At 47.3% G+C, this 15,000-nt stretch overlaps 2 protein-coding genes across 2 annotated transcripts in view; one reads left to right on the top strand and one right to left on the bottom strand.

The window, feature by feature from the left end:
• The window catches only part of cul4a (cullin 4A), a 32,078-nt gene that overhangs the window by 3,173 nt on the left and 13,905 nt on the right, over positions 1 to 15,000 (top strand). Inside the window, exons 6-12 of the mRNA XM_079812314.1 lie at positions 1,100 to 1,262; positions 8,165 to 8,254; positions 8,362 to 8,444; positions 9,158 to 9,225; positions 9,308 to 9,426; positions 10,792 to 10,984; positions 14,896 to 15,000. Of these exons, the coding sequence (XP_079668440.1) occupies positions 1,100 to 1,262; positions 8,165 to 8,254; positions 8,362 to 8,444; positions 9,158 to 9,225; positions 9,308 to 9,426; positions 10,792 to 10,984; positions 14,896 to 15,000 (821 nt within the window). The remainder of the gene's footprint in view (positions 1 to 1,099; positions 1,263 to 8,164; positions 8,255 to 8,361; positions 8,445 to 9,157; positions 9,226 to 9,307; positions 9,427 to 10,791; positions 10,985 to 14,895) is intronic.
• pcid2 (PCI domain containing 2) overlaps positions 1 to 15,000 on the bottom strand; it is a 35,868-nt gene that overhangs the window by 19,630 nt on the left and 1,238 nt on the right.

The raw sequence follows: 15,000 nt of genomic DNA, 5'->3' as shown, positions 1-15,000 counted from the left end.
GAATATCATCAAAAAGTTTATTTATTTCACTAATTCCGTTCAAAAAGTGAAACTTGTATATTATATTCATTCATTACACAGAGACTGGTATATTTCACATGTTTATTTCTTTTAATTTTGATGATTATAACTGACAACTAAGAAAAATCCCAAATTCAGGATCTCAGAAAATGAGAATATTACTCAAGACCAATACAAATACACTGATGGCCTTCAGCTCTTCTGCATATTGCATCGGTTAAGGTCAGGCGAGTTTGCTTGGACCTCAGAAAACACAGTGGACCAACACCAGCGCATGACATGGCACCCCAAACCATCCCTGACTGTGGAAACTTTACACAGTCCTGTCTGTCTGTAGCCCAGGTGAGACGCTTCTGACGCTGTCTGTTGGTCAAGAGTGCGACAGCTGAAACCCATGTCTGTCATGCGTCTGTGTGTAGAGGTTCTTGAAGCACTGACTCCAGCTCCAGTCCACTCTTTGTGAATCTCCTCCACATTTCTGAATGGGTTTTGTTTCTCAATCCTCTCCAGGGTGCGGTTATCCCTATTGCTCATACACTTTTTTCTAGCACATCTTTTCCTTCCCTTCGCCTCTCTATTAATGTGCTTGGACACAGAGCTCTGAGAACAGCCAGCCTCTTCTGCAATGACCTTTTGTGTCTTGCCCTCCTTGTGCGAGGGGTCAAAGGTCGTCTTTTGGTCAGCTGTCAGGTCATCTTCTTCCTCATGATTGTGTGGCCTACAGAACTAGACTGAGAGACCAGTTAAAGGCCTTTGCAGGTGTTGTGAGTTCATCAGCTGATTAGAGTGTCTTCAATATTCAACCTTTTCACAATATTCTCATTTTCTGAGATCCTGAATTTGGGATTTTCCTCAGTTGTCAGTTATAATCATCAAAATTAAAATAAATAAACATGCGAAATATATCAGTCTGTGCGTAATGAATGAATATAATATACAAGTTTCACTTTTTGAATGGAATTAGTGAAATAAATCAACTTTTTGACGATATTCTAATTATATGACCAGCACCTGTAGTTGTAGTTAAGCGTAATAACCCTGAGCTGGTGTTGCTATAGTAACACATGCGTGTTGTCAGGGACACGGGACTGGAGCTGTTCCGGACGCACATCGTGAGCGACAGCGGGGTCCAGAGCCGGACGGTGGAGGGCATCCTGGAGCAGATCGAGCGGGAGCGCAACGGAGAGACGGTGGACCGCAGTCTGCTGAGGAGCCTACTGGGCATGCTCTCAGACCTGCAGGTGATTGGACGCTCCGCACTGATGATGTCAGCGCTCAAACCCTTCGTTTTCACACCTGCAAACTTGTCGCTTTTCGGCGACAATCGCCGTTTTCTTGGTCAATCGGGTCATTTACGTGAATCACGTAGAACCGGAGAGTTATTTTTGTTTTGTTTGTTGTTGTTTTTTTTTTTTGGGGGGGGGGGGGGGGGGGGGTTGTTAATACACAAACATATTAAGTATTCAGTCCATTTTATCACGAAATTCAAACGATAAATGCCGTTTTGGCGCTCTATGTGGCGACAGTTCAAGCGGACGCGCGTGAATGCAATCATCTGCGAACGCGATCGATCATCTCTTCCTAAAGAATAAACATGAATGAACATCTGAAGGTATGCTGAGGATACATTACAGCTTACTGTCATGTATAAATGTGCTGTAATCGCTAAATCAGTGTTTCAACGGCGGAAAGACGGCAATATAACTGCTGTAAACTAAACAATGTAATGTAGCGTTAGCATCACATTTACCTCAGGAGTCATTCAGTGTCCACAGACCTTTATTCACTAGAGAAATCAACTCTTTCACTATATATTCATTATATTTGCCGTTATATTCATTATAATCTACTGAACCTGTTAGGGATGTCTTGATTATTTCATGCATGTTAAAAAAACCGGTCATGAAAATGACAGACACTGTGTATAAATGATTATATTTCAACAACTAATTGGAGAAATGTATTCTTAGATTTAGAAGTTAATGCAAAAACTGCCTTATGTGAAGTTTACATGTTTGCGTACTGTTATTGTCCAAGCGAACGTAAAAGTTGTCCAAGCGAACGTAAAAGTTGTCCAAGGGAATGTAAAAGTTGTCCAAGTGAACGTAAAAGTTGTCCAAGTGAACGTAAAAGTTGTCCAAGTGAACGTAAAAGTTGTCCAAGGGAATGTAAAAGTTGTCCAAGCTAACGTAAAAGTTGTCCAAGGGAATGTAAAAGTTGTCCAAGGGAACGTAAAAGTTGTCCAAGCGAACGTAAAAGTTGTCCAAGGGAATGTAAAAGTTGTCCAAGCTAACGTAAAAGTTGTCCAAGCTAACGTAAAAGTTGTCCAAGCTAACGTAAAAGTTGTCCAAGGGAATGTAAAAGTTGTCCAAGGGAACGTAAAAGTTGTCCAAGCGAACGTAAAAGTTGTCCAAGCTAACGTAAAAGTTGTCCAAGGGAATGTAAAAGTTGTCCAAGAAGTTGCCCAAGCGAACGTAAAAGTTGTCCAAGGGAACGTAAAAGTTGTCCAAGGGAACGTAAAAGTTGTCCAAGGGAACGTAAAAGTTGTCCAAGGGAATGTAAAAGTTGTCCAAGGGAATGTGTAAAAGTTGTCCAAGCGAACGTAAAAGTTGTCCAAGCGAACGTAAGGGAATGTAAAAGTTGTCCAAGGGAATGTAAAAGTTGTCCAAGGGAATGTGTAAAAGTTGTCCAAGCGAACGTAAAAGTTGCCCAAGGGAACGTAAAAGTTGCCCAAGGGAACGTAAAAGTTGTCCAAGGGAACGTAAAAGTTGTCCAAGGGAACGTAAAAGTTGTCCAAGGGAATGTGTAAAAGTTGTCCAAGGGAACGCAAAAGTTGTCCAAGGGAACGTAAAAGTTGTCTAAGCGAACTTAAAAGTTGTCCAAGCGAACGTAAAAGTTGTCCAAGGGAATGTAAAAGTTGTCCAAGGGAACGTAAAAGTTGTCCAAGGGAATGTCAAAGTTGTCTAAGCGAACGTAAAAGTTGCCCAAGGGAATGTAAAAGTTGTCCAAGGGAACGTAAAAGTTGTCCAAGGGAATGTCAAAGTTGTCTAAGCGAACGTAAAAGTTGCCCAAGGGAACGTAAAAGTTGTCCAAGGGAATGTAAAAGTTGTCCAAGGGAATGTAAAAGTTGTCCAAGGGAACGTAAAAGTTGTCCAAGGGAACGTAAAAGTTGTCCAAGGGAACATAAAAGTTGTCCAAGGGAATGTAAAAAAGGGAACGTAAAAGTTGTCCAAGCGAACGTAAAAGTTGTCCAAGCGAACGTAAAAGTTGTCCAAGCGAACGTAAAAGTTGTCCAAGCGAACGTAAAAGTTGTTGTAAAAGCAGGTGATTGGATGCTCCGCACTGATGATGTCCTCTAGCAGTGTGTGTGTGTGAGCCGATGTCCTCTAGCAGTGTGTGTGTGTGAGCCGATGTCCTCTAGCAGTGTGTGTGTGTGTGTGAGCCGATGTCCTCTAGCAGTGTGTGTGTGTGAGCCGATGTCCTCTAGCAGTGTGTGTGTGTGAGCCGATGTCCTCTAGCAGTGTGTGTGTGTGTGTGAGCCGATGTCCTCTAGCAGTGTGTGTGTGTGAGCCGATGTCCTCTAGCAGTGTGTGTGTGTGAAGCAGTGTGTGTGTGTGTGTGAGCCGATGTCCTCTAGCAGTGTGTGTGTGTGTGTGTGTGAGCCGATGTCCTCTAGCAGTGTGTGTGTGTGTGAGCCGATGTCCTCTAGCAGTGTGTGTGTGTGAGCCGATGTCCTCTAGCAGTGTGTGTGTGTGAAGCAGTGTGTGTGTGTGTGTGTGTGAGCCGATGTCCTCTAGCAGTGTGTGTGTGTGAGCCGATGTCCTCTAGCAGTGTGTGTGTGTGAGCCGATGTCCTCTAGCAGTGTGTGTGTGTGAGCCGATGTCCTCTAGCAGTGTGTGTGTGTGTGAAGCAGTGTGTGTGTGTGAGCCGATGTCCTCTAGCAGTGTGTGTGTGTGAGCCGATGTCCTCTAGCAGTGTGTGTGTGTGAGCCGATGTCCTCTAGCAGTGTGTGTGTGAGTGAGCCGATGTCCTCTAGCAGTGTGTGTGTGTGTGTGAAGCAGTGTGTGTGTGTGAGCCGATGTCCTCTAGCAGTGTGTGTGTGAGTGAGCCGATGTCCTCTAGCAGTGTGTCTGTGTGTGTGTGAAGCAGTGTGTGTGTGTGAGCCGATGTCCTCTAGCAGTGTGTGTGTGAGCCGATGTCCTCTAGCAGTGTGTGTGTGTGAGCCGATGTCCTCTAGCAGTGTGTGTGTGTGTGTGTGAGCCGATGTGTGTGAGCCGATGTCCTCTAGCAGTGTGTGTGTGTGAGCCGATGTCCTCTAGCAGTGTGTGTGTGTGTGTGAGCCGATGTGTGTGAGCCGATGTCCTCTAGCAGTGTGTGTGAGTGAGCCGATGTCCTCTAGCAGTGTGTGTGTGTGTGTGAAGCAGTGTGTGTGTGTGAGCCGATGTCCTCTAGCAGTGTGTGTGTGAGTGAGCCGATGTCCTCTAGCAGTGTGTCTGTGTGTGTGTGAAGCAGTGTGTGTGTGTGAGCCGATGTCCTCTAGCAGTGTGTGTGTGAGCCGATGTCCTCTAGCAGTGTGTGTGTGTGAGCCGATGTCCTCTAGCAGTGTGTGTGTGTGTGTGTGAGCCGATGTGTGTGAGCCGATGTCCTCTAGCAGTGTGTGTGTGTGTGTGTGAGCCGATGTCCTCTAGCAGTGTGTGTGTGTGTGTGTGAGCCGATGTGTGTGAGCCGATGTCCTCTAGCAGTGTGTGTGTGTGTGTGTGAGCCGATGTGTGTGAGCCGATGTCCTCTAGCAGTGTGTGTGTGTGTGTGTGTGAGCCGATGTCCTCTAGCAGTGTGTGTGTGAGCCGATGTCCTCAAGCAGTGTGTGTGTGTGTGAGCCGATGTCCTCTAGCAGTGTGTGTGTGTGTGAGCCGATGTCCTCAAGCAGTGTGTGTGTGTGTGAGCCGATGTCCTCTAGCAGTGTGTGTGTGTGAGCCGATGTCCTCAAGCAGTGTGTGTGTGAGCCGATGTCCTCAAGCAGTGTGTGTGTGTGTGAGCCGATGTCCTCAAGCAGTGTGTGTGTGAGCCGATGTCCTCAAGCAGTGTGTGTGTGTGTGTGAGCCGATGTCCTCTAGCAGTGTGTGTGTGAGCCGATGTCCTCAAGCAGTGTGTGTGTGTGTGAGCCGATGTCCTCTAGCAGTGTGTGTGTGAGCCGATGTCCTCAAGCAGTGTGTGTGTGTGTGAGCCGATGTCCTCTAGCAGTGTGTGTGTGAGCCGATGTCCTCAAGCAGTGTGTGTGTGTGTGAGCCGATGTCCTCTAGCAGTGTGTGTGTGTGTGAGCCGATGTCCTCAAGCAGTGTGTGTGTGTGTGAGCCGATGTCCTCTAGCAGTGTGTGTGTGTGAGCCGATGTCCTCAAGCAGTGTGTGTGTGAGCCGATGTCCTCAAGCAGTGTGTGTGTGTGTGTGAGCCGATGTCCTCAAGCAGTGTGTGTGTGAGCCGATGTCCTCAAGCAGTGTGTGTGTGTGTGTGAGCCGATGTCCTCAAGCAGTGTGTGTGTGAGCCGATGTCCTCAAGCAGTGTGTGTGTGTGTGTGAGCCGATGTCCTCAAGCAGTGTGTGTGTGAGCCGATGTCCTCAAGCAGTGTGTGTGTGTGTGAGCCGATGTCCTCAAGCAGTGTGTGTGTGTGTGTGAGCCGATGTCCTCAAGCAGTGTGTGTGTGTGTGTGAGCCGATGTCCTCAAGCAGTGTGTGTGTGTGTGTGAGCCGATGTCCTCAAGCAGTGTGTGTGTGAGCCGATGTCCTCAAGCAGTGTGTGTGTGTGTGAGCCGATGTCCTCTAGCAGTGTGTGTGTTGTTCTGTGTCCTCAAGCAGTGTGTGTGATGCTCTGTGTCCTCTAGCAGTGTGTGTGAGCCGATGTCCTCTAGCAGTGTGTGTGTGAGCCGATGTCCTCAAGCAGTGTGTGTGTGAGCCGATGTCCTCAAGCAGTGTGTGTGTGTGTGTGAGCCGATGTCCTCTAGCAGTGTGTGTGTTGTTCTGTGTCCTCAAGCAGTGTGTGTGATGCTCTGTGTCCTCTAGCAGTGTGTGTGAGCCGATGTCCTCAAGCAGTGTGTGTGTGTGAGCCGATGTCCTCAAGCAGTGTGTGTGTGTGTGTGAGCCGATGTCCTCAAGCAGTGTGTGAGTGAGCCGATGTCCTCAAGCAGTGTGTGTGTGAGCCGATGTCCTCAAGCAGTGTGTGTGTGAGCCGATGTCCTCAAGCAGTGTGTGTGTGTGTGAGCCGATGTCCTCAAGCAGTGTGTGTGTGAGCCGATGTCCTCAAGCAGTGTGTGTGTGTGTGAGAGCCGATGTCCTCTAGCAGTGTGTGTGTGTGTGAGAGCCGATGTCCTCTAGCAGTGTGTGTGTGTGTGAGCCGATGTCCTCAAGCAGTGTGTGTGTGCCGATGTCCTCAAGCAGTGTGTGTGTGTGAGCCGATGTCCTCAAGCAGTGTGTGTGTGTCGATGTCCTCAAGCAGTGTGTGTGTGTGTGTGCCGATGTCCTCAAGCAGTGTGTGTGTGTGTGAGCCGATGTCCTCAAGCAGTGTGTGTGTGTGTGAGAGCCGATGTCCTCTAGCAGTGTGTGTGTGTGTGAGAGCCGATGTCCTCTAGCAGTGTGTGTGTGTGTGAGCCGATGTCCTCAAGCAGTGTGTGTGTGCCGATGTCCTCAAGCAGTGTGTGTGTGTGTGAGCCGATGTCCTCAAGCAGTGTGTGTGTGCCGATGTCCTCAAGCAGTGTGTGTGTGTGTGTGCCGATGTCCTCAAGCAGTGTGTGTGTGTGTGAGCCGATGTCCTCAAGCAGTGTGTGTGTGTGTGAGAGCCGATGTCCTCTAGCAGTGTGTGTGTGTGTGAGCCGATGTCCTCAAGCAGTGTGTGTGTGCCGATGTCCTCAAGCAGTGTGTGTGTGTGTGAGCCGATGTCCTCAAGCAGTGTGTGTGTGAGCCGATGTCCTCAAGCAGTGTGTGTGTGAGCCGATGTCCTCAAGCAGTGTGTGTGTGAGCCGATGTCCTCAAGCAGTGTGTGTGTGAGCCGATGTCCTCAAGCAGTGTGTGTGTGCCGATGTCCTCAAGCAGTGTGTGTGTGTGTGAGCCGATGTCCTCAAGCAGTGTGTGTGTGAGCCGATGTCCTCAAGCAGTGTGTGTGTGAGCCGATGTCCTCAAGCAGTGTGTGTGTGAGCCGATGTCCTCAAGCAGTGTGTGTGTGAGCCGATGTCCTCAAGCAGTGTGTGTGTGAGCCGATGTCCTCAAGCAGTGTGTGTGTTGCTCTGTGTCCTCAAGCAGTGTGTGTGTGTGTGTGTGTGAGCCGATGTCCTCAAGCAGTGTGTGTGTTGCTCTGTGTCCTCAAGCAGTGTGTGTGTGTGTGTGTGAGCCGATGTCCTCAAGCAGTGTGTGTGTTGCTCTGTGTCCTCAAGCAGTGTGTGTGTTGCTCTGTGTCCTCAAGCAGTGTGTGTGTTGCTCTGTGTCCTCAAGCAGTGTGTGTGTTGCTCTGTGTCCTCAAGCAGTGTGTGTGTTGCTCTGTGTCCTCAAGCAGTGTGTGTGTTGCTCTGTGTCCTCAAGCAGTGTGTGTGTTGCTCTGTGTCCTCAAGCAGTGTGTGTGTTGCTCTGTGTCCTCAAGCAGTGTGTGTGTGTGTGTCCTCAAGCAGTGTGTGTGTTGCTCTGTGTCCTCAAGCAGTGTGTGTGTGTGTCCTCAAGCAGTGTGTGTGTTGCTCTGTGTCCTCAAGCAGTGTGTGTGTGTGTCCTCAAGCAGTGTGTGTGTTGCTCTGTGTCCTCAAGCAGTGTGTGTGTGTTGCTCTGTGTCCTCAAGCAGTGTGTGTGTGTTGCTCTGTGTCCTCAAGCAGTGTGTGTGTTGCTCTGTGTCCTCAAGCAGTGTGTGTGTTGCTCTGTGTCCTCAAGCAGTGTGTGTGTTGTTCTGTGTCCTCAAGCAGTGTGTGTGTTGCTCTGTGTCCTCAAGCAGTGTGTGTTGCTCTGTGTCCTCAAGCAGTGTGTGTGTTGCTCTGTGTCCTCAAGCAGTGTGTGTGTTGCTCTGTGTCCTCAAGCAGTGTGTGTTGCTCTGTGTCCTCAAGCAGTGTGTGTGTGTGTGTCCTCAAGCAGTGTGTGTGTGTGTGTCCTCAAGCAGTGTGTGTGTGTGTGTCCTCAGGTGTACAAGGACTCGTTCGAGCAGCGGTTTCTGACGGAGACCACCCGTCTGTACGCCTCGGAGGGCCAGAGGCTCATGCAGGAGAGAGACGTGAGAGCTGCTGTTCTTCCTCATTCACGCGTGTGTGTGTGTGTGTGTGTGTGTGTGTGTGTGTGTGTGTGTGTGTGTGCTGACGTGTGTTCATGTTCTTCACACAGGTTCCCGAGTACCTTCATCATGTGGCGCGGCGCCTGGAGGAGGAGAACGACCGCGTTATCAGTTACTTAGATCAGAGCACGCAGTGAGTCTCACTCGTGTGTGTGTGTGTGTGTGTGTGTGTGTGTGTGTGTGTGTGTGTGTGTGTGTGACCGATGTGATCATCATATTTGCATACTGACTTGTGATTGGTCTTTTAAAGCTGTCTGTGGGCAGTAAAGGAGACACAGAAGTTTGCAAAGAAGCAAATTTTGGTTTAGTTTTAGTCGCCTGAATTGTTTTTAGTTTTAGTCTAGTTTTAGTCTCCTAAAATCTAATTAGTTTAGTTAAACTGTAATACATTAAGCATTTAAGCGTCACATAACCGACTGACACTGAACTGACATCATTTTGTTTTTGACATTAAAAATACACGAAAGAGCTCAATTCACTATTTTAAAAACATCTATATAGTTTTTATAACTTTGTATTTCTGTTTTAGTCAGTAGAACATATCAGGTTAAGCTAAAGCTTCAAATACGTTATTTATTTATTTTTTTAATTTAATTTATTATAATTTAAATTTTTTAATGGTTTTAGTGAACTATTATAACCCTGATGCTTTATTGAATATGTGTCTAATACTGGTCTTTCCTCCTGACTATGAATGAAATGGGAATTAAATTAAACAGTTTATTGTGTAGCCAAAAACGAATATATAATGCGTGACTTTTAATTACAAACAAGCTGGAAATACACCAGGACTCTTATTTTGTATTTTGAATACAGAGGTTGTTCTAACATCTGCCTGTGTGACAGGAAGCCGCTGATCGCCGCTGTGGAGAAGCAGCTGCTGGGCGAACACATGAGCGCCATTCTACAGAAAGGTCTGAGTTATGCTAGAGATGTGAGAGTGTTATTGATGTAATGAAACACACACTCAGCTGCCGGTGTGTGTGATCTCCTCAGGCCTGCGGACGCTGCTGGACGAGAGCCGCGAGTGTGAGCTGACGCTGCTCTACGAGCTCTTCAGTAAAGTCAAGGGCGGCCTGGCGGCGCTGCTGCAGTCCTGGAGAGACTACATCAAGGTACACACACACTAAAACCATGAGGAAAACATTCCTCACCTTAAATAAAATAAAATAAAAGTTGCCCATGGGAACGTAAAAGTTGTACAAGGGAGTAAAAGTTGTCCAAGTGAACGTAAAAGTTGCCCAAGGGAATGTAAAAGTTGCCCAAGGGAACGTAAAAGTTGTCCAAGGGAACGTAAAAGTTGTCCAAGGGAACGTAAAAGTTGTCCAAGGGAACGTAAAAGTTGCCCAAGGGAATGTAAAAGTTGTCCAAGGGAACGTAAAAGTTGCCCAAGGGAATGTAAAAGTTGTCCAAGGGAGCGTAAAAGTTGTCCAAGGGAGCGTAAAAGTTGTCCAAGGGAACGTAAAAGTTGTCCTGGGGAGTAAAAGTTGTCCAAGGGAACGTAAAAGTTGCCCAAGGGAATGTAAAAGTTGTCCAAGGGAACGTAAAAGTTGCCCAAGGGAATGTAAAAGTTGCCCAAGGGAACGTAAAAGTTGTCCAAGGGAGCGTAAAAGTTGCCCAAGCGAACGTAAAAGTTGTCCTGGGGAGTAAAAGTTGTCCAAGGGAACGTAAAAGTTGCCCAAGGGAATGTAAAAGTTGTCCAAGGGAGCGTAAAAGTTGTCCAAGGGAACGTAAAAGTTGTCCTGGGGAGTAAAAGTTGTCCAAGGGAACGTAAAAGTTGTCCTGAGGAGTAAAAGTTGTCCAAGGGAACGTAAAAGTTGCCCAAGGGAATGTAAAAGTTGTCCAAGGGAACGTAAAAGTTGCCCAAGGGAATGTAAAAGTTGCCCAAGGGAACGTAAAAGTTGTCCAAGGGAACGTAAAAGTTGTCCTGGGGAGTAAAAGTTGTCCAAGGGAACGTAAAAGTTGTCCAAGGGAACGTAAAAGTTGCCCAAGGGAATGTAAAAGTTGCCCAAGGGAACGTAAAAGTTGTCCAAGGGAACGTAAAAGTTGTCCAAGGGAATGTAAAAGTTGTCCAAGGGAACGTAAAAGTTGTCCAAGGGAACGTAAAAGTTGCCCAAGGGAATGTAAAAGTTGCCCAAGAGAACGTAAAAGTTGCCCAAGGGAACGTAAAAGTTGCCCAAGGGAACGTAAAAGTTGTCCAAGGGGGTAAAAGTTGTCCAAGGGAACGTAAAAGTTGTCCAAGGGAACGTAAAAGTTGCCCAAGGGAACGTAAAAGTTGCCCAAGGGAACGTAAAAGTTGCCCAAGGGAACGTAAAAGTTGCCCAAGGGAACGTAAAAGTTGCCCAAGGGAACGTAAAAGTTGTCCAAGGGAACGTAAAAGTTGTCCAAGGGGGTAAAAGTTGTCCTGGGGAGCGTAAAAGTTGTCCTGGGGAACGTAAAAGTTGTAAAAGTAGTATAAAGGTGTGCTGCTCCTCCTGCAGAGCTCCGGCGGAGAGATCGTGAGTTCTCCAGAGAAGGATAAGGAGATGGTTCAGGAGCTGCTGGACTTCAAGGACAAGATGGACTTTGTGAGCCAGCGCTGCTTCCAGAGGAACGACACCTACATCAACGCCATGAAGGAAGCCTTCGAGAGCTTCATCAACAAGAGACCCAACAAACCTGCAGAGCTCATCGGTGAGGGGCCACTGAAAACTCACACACACTCACTCTCAGACAAACACACTCACTCACTCTCAGACAAACACACTCACTCTCACTCTCAGACAAACTCACTCACTCACTCTCAGACAAACACACTCACTCACACTCAGACAAACACACTCACTCACTCTCAGACAAACTCACTCACTCTCAGACGAACACACTCACTCTCACTCTCAGACAAACTCACTCACTCACTCTCAGACAAACACACTCACTCACTCTCAGACGAACACACTCACTCACTCTCAGACGAACACACTCACTCACACTCAGACAAACACACTCACACTCACTCTCAGACAAACTCACTCACTCACTCTCAGACAAACACACTCACTCTCACTCTCAGACAAACACACTCACTCACTCTCAGACAATAACACTCACTCACTCTCAGACAAACACACTCACTCACTCTCAGACAATAACACTCACTCACTCTCAGACAAACACACTCACTCACTCTCAGACAATAACACTCACTCACTCTCAGACAAACACACTCACTCTCAAACAATAACACTCACTCACTCTCAGACAAACACACTCACTCACACTCTCAGACAAACACACTCACTCTCACTCTCAGACAATAACACTCACTCACTCTCAGACAATAACACTCACTCACTCTCAGACAAACACACTCACTCACTCTCAGACAAACACACTCACTCTCACTCTCAGACAAACACACTCACTCTCACTCTCAGACAAACACACTCACTCTCAGACAAACTCACTCACTCACTCTCAGACAAACACACTCACTCTCAGACAAACACACTCACTCACTCTCACTCTCAGACAAACACTCTCACTCTCAGACAAACACTCTCACTCTCACTCTCAGACAAACACACTCACTCACTCTCAGACAAACACACTCACTCTCAGACAAACACACTCACTCACTCTCAGACGAACACACTCACTCACTCTCAGACAAACACACTCACTCTCACTCTCAGACAAACACTCTCACTCTCAGACAAACACACTCACTCACTCTCAGACGAACACACTCACTCACTCTCAGACGAACACACTCACTCTCACTCTCAGACAAACACACTCACTCACTCTCAGACAAACACACTCACTCTCACTCTCAGACAAACACTCTCACTCTCAGACAAACACACTCACTCACTCTCAGACGAACACACTCACTCACTCTCAGACAAACACACTCACTCACTCTCAGACAAACACACTCACTCTCACTCTCAGACAAACACACTCACTCACTCTCAGACAAACACACTCACTCTCAGACGAACACACTCACTCTCACTCTCAGACAAACACACTCACTCACTCTCAGACAAACACACTCACTCTCACTCTCAGACAAACACACTCACTCACTCTCAGACGAACACACTCACTCTCAGACAAACACTCTCACTCTCAGACAAACACACTCACTCACTCTCAGACAAACACACTCACTCTCACTCTCAGACAAACACACTCACTCACTCTCAGACGAACACACTCACTCTCAGACAAACACACTCACTCTCACTCTCAGACAAACACTCTCACTCTCAGACAAACACACTCACTCACTCTCAGACGAACACACTCACTCACTCTCAGACGAACACACTCACTCACTCTCAGACAAACACTCTCACTCTCAGACAAACACACTCACTCACTCTCAGACAAACACACTCACTCTCACTCTCAGACAAACACACTCACTCACTCTCAGACGAACACACTCACTCTCAGACAAACACACTCACTCTCACTCTCAGACAAACACACTCACTCACTCTCAGACAAACACTCTCACTCTCAGACAAACACACTCACTCACTCTCAGACGAACACACTCACTCACTCTCAGACAAACACACTCACTCTCACTCTCAGACAAACACACTCACTCACTCTCAGACGAACACACTCACTCTCACTCTCAGACAAACACACTCACTCACTCTCAGACGAACACACTCACTCACTCTCAGACAAACACTCTCACTCTCAGACAAACACACTCACCCACTCTCAGACGAACACACTCACTCACTCTCAGACAAACACACTCACTCTCACTCTCAGACAAACACACTCACTCACTCTCAGACGAACACACTCACTCACTCTCAGACAAACTCACTCACTCACTCACTCTCAGACAAACACACTCACTCTCACTCTCAGACAAACACACTCACTCACTCTCAGACAAACTCACTCACTCACTCTCAGACAAACACACTCACTCTCACTCTCAGACAAACACACTCACTCACTCACTCACTCTCAGACGAACACACTCACTCACTCTCAGACGAACACACTCACTCTCAGACAAACACACTCACTCTCACTCTCAGACAAACACACTCACTCACTCTCAGACGAACACACTCACTCTCAGACAAACACACTCTCTCACTCTCAGACAAACACACTCACTCACTCTCAGACAAACACTCTCACTCTCAGACAAACACACTCACTCACTCACTCTCAGACGAACACACTCACTCTCAGACAAACACACTCACTCACTCTCAGACGAACACACTCACTCTCACTCTCAGACAAACTCACTCACTCTCACTCTCAGACAAACACACTCACTCACTCTCAGACAAACACACTCACTCTCACTCTCAGACAAACACACTCACTCACTCTCAGACGAACACACTCACTCTCAGACAAACACACTCACTCTAAGACAAACACTCTCACTCTCAGACAAACACACTCACTCACTCTCAGACGAACACACTCACTCACTCTCAGACAAACACACTCACTCTCACTCTCAGACAAACACACTCACTCACTCTCAGACGAACACACTCACTCACTCTCAGACAAACTCACTCACTCACTCTCAGACAAACACACTCACTCTCACTCTCAGACAAACACACTCACTCACTCTCAGACAAACTCACTCACTCACTCACTCACTCTCAGACAAACACACTCACTCTCACTCTCAGACAAACACACTCACTCACTCACTCTCAGACGAACACACTCACTCACTCTCAGACAAACTCACTCACTCACTCTCAGACGAACACACTCACTCACTCTCAGACGAACACACTCACTCTCACTCTCAGACAAACACACTCACTCACTCTCAGACGAACACACTCACTCTCAGACAAACACTCTCACTCTCACTCTCAGACAAACACACTCACTCACTCTCAGACAAACACATTCACTCTCACTCTCAGACAAACACACTCACTCACTCTCAGACGAACACACTCACTCTCAGACAAACACACTCTCTCACTCTCAGACAAACACACTCACTCACTCTCAGACAAACACTCTCACTCTCAGACAAACACACTCACTCACTCACTCTCAGACGAACACACTCACTCTCAGACGAACACACTCACTCTCACTCTCAGACAAACTCACTCACTCACTCTCAGACAAACACACTCACTCACTCTCAGACGAACACACTCACTCACTCTCAGACGAACACACTCACTCTCACTCTCAGACAAACTCACTCACTCACTCTCAGACAAACTCACTCACTCACTCTCAGACAAACTCACTCACTCACTCTCAGACAAACACACTCACTCACTCTCAGACGAACACACTCACTCACTCTCAGACAAACTCACTCACTCACTCTCAGACAAACTCACTCACTCACTCACTCACTCACTCACTCTCAGACAAACTCACTCACTCACTCACTCACTCACTCACTCTCAGACAAACTCACTCACTCACTCTCAGACAAACTCACTCACTCACTCACTCACTCACTCACTCACTCACTCACTCACTCACTCACTCACTCACACACTCACACACACACATTTTACTGCAGTGTTTACCGAGTGCTTCTGTCTCCTCAGCGAAGTACGTGGACTCTAAACTGCGTGCGGGAAACAAGGAGGCCACAGAGGAAGAGCTGGAGAGGATCCTGGACAAAATCATGATCATCTTCCGCTTCATCCACG

The sequence above is a fragment of the Gobio gobio genome (assembly GCF_949357685.1).
Source record: "Gobio gobio genome assembly, chromosome: 3".
Taxonomy (NCBI): Eukaryota; Metazoa; Chordata; class Actinopteri; order Cypriniformes; family Gobionidae; genus Gobio; species Gobio gobio.
Note: the sequence above shows the minus strand (reverse complement) of the source record. Positions and strands in the feature narration are given on the sequence as shown.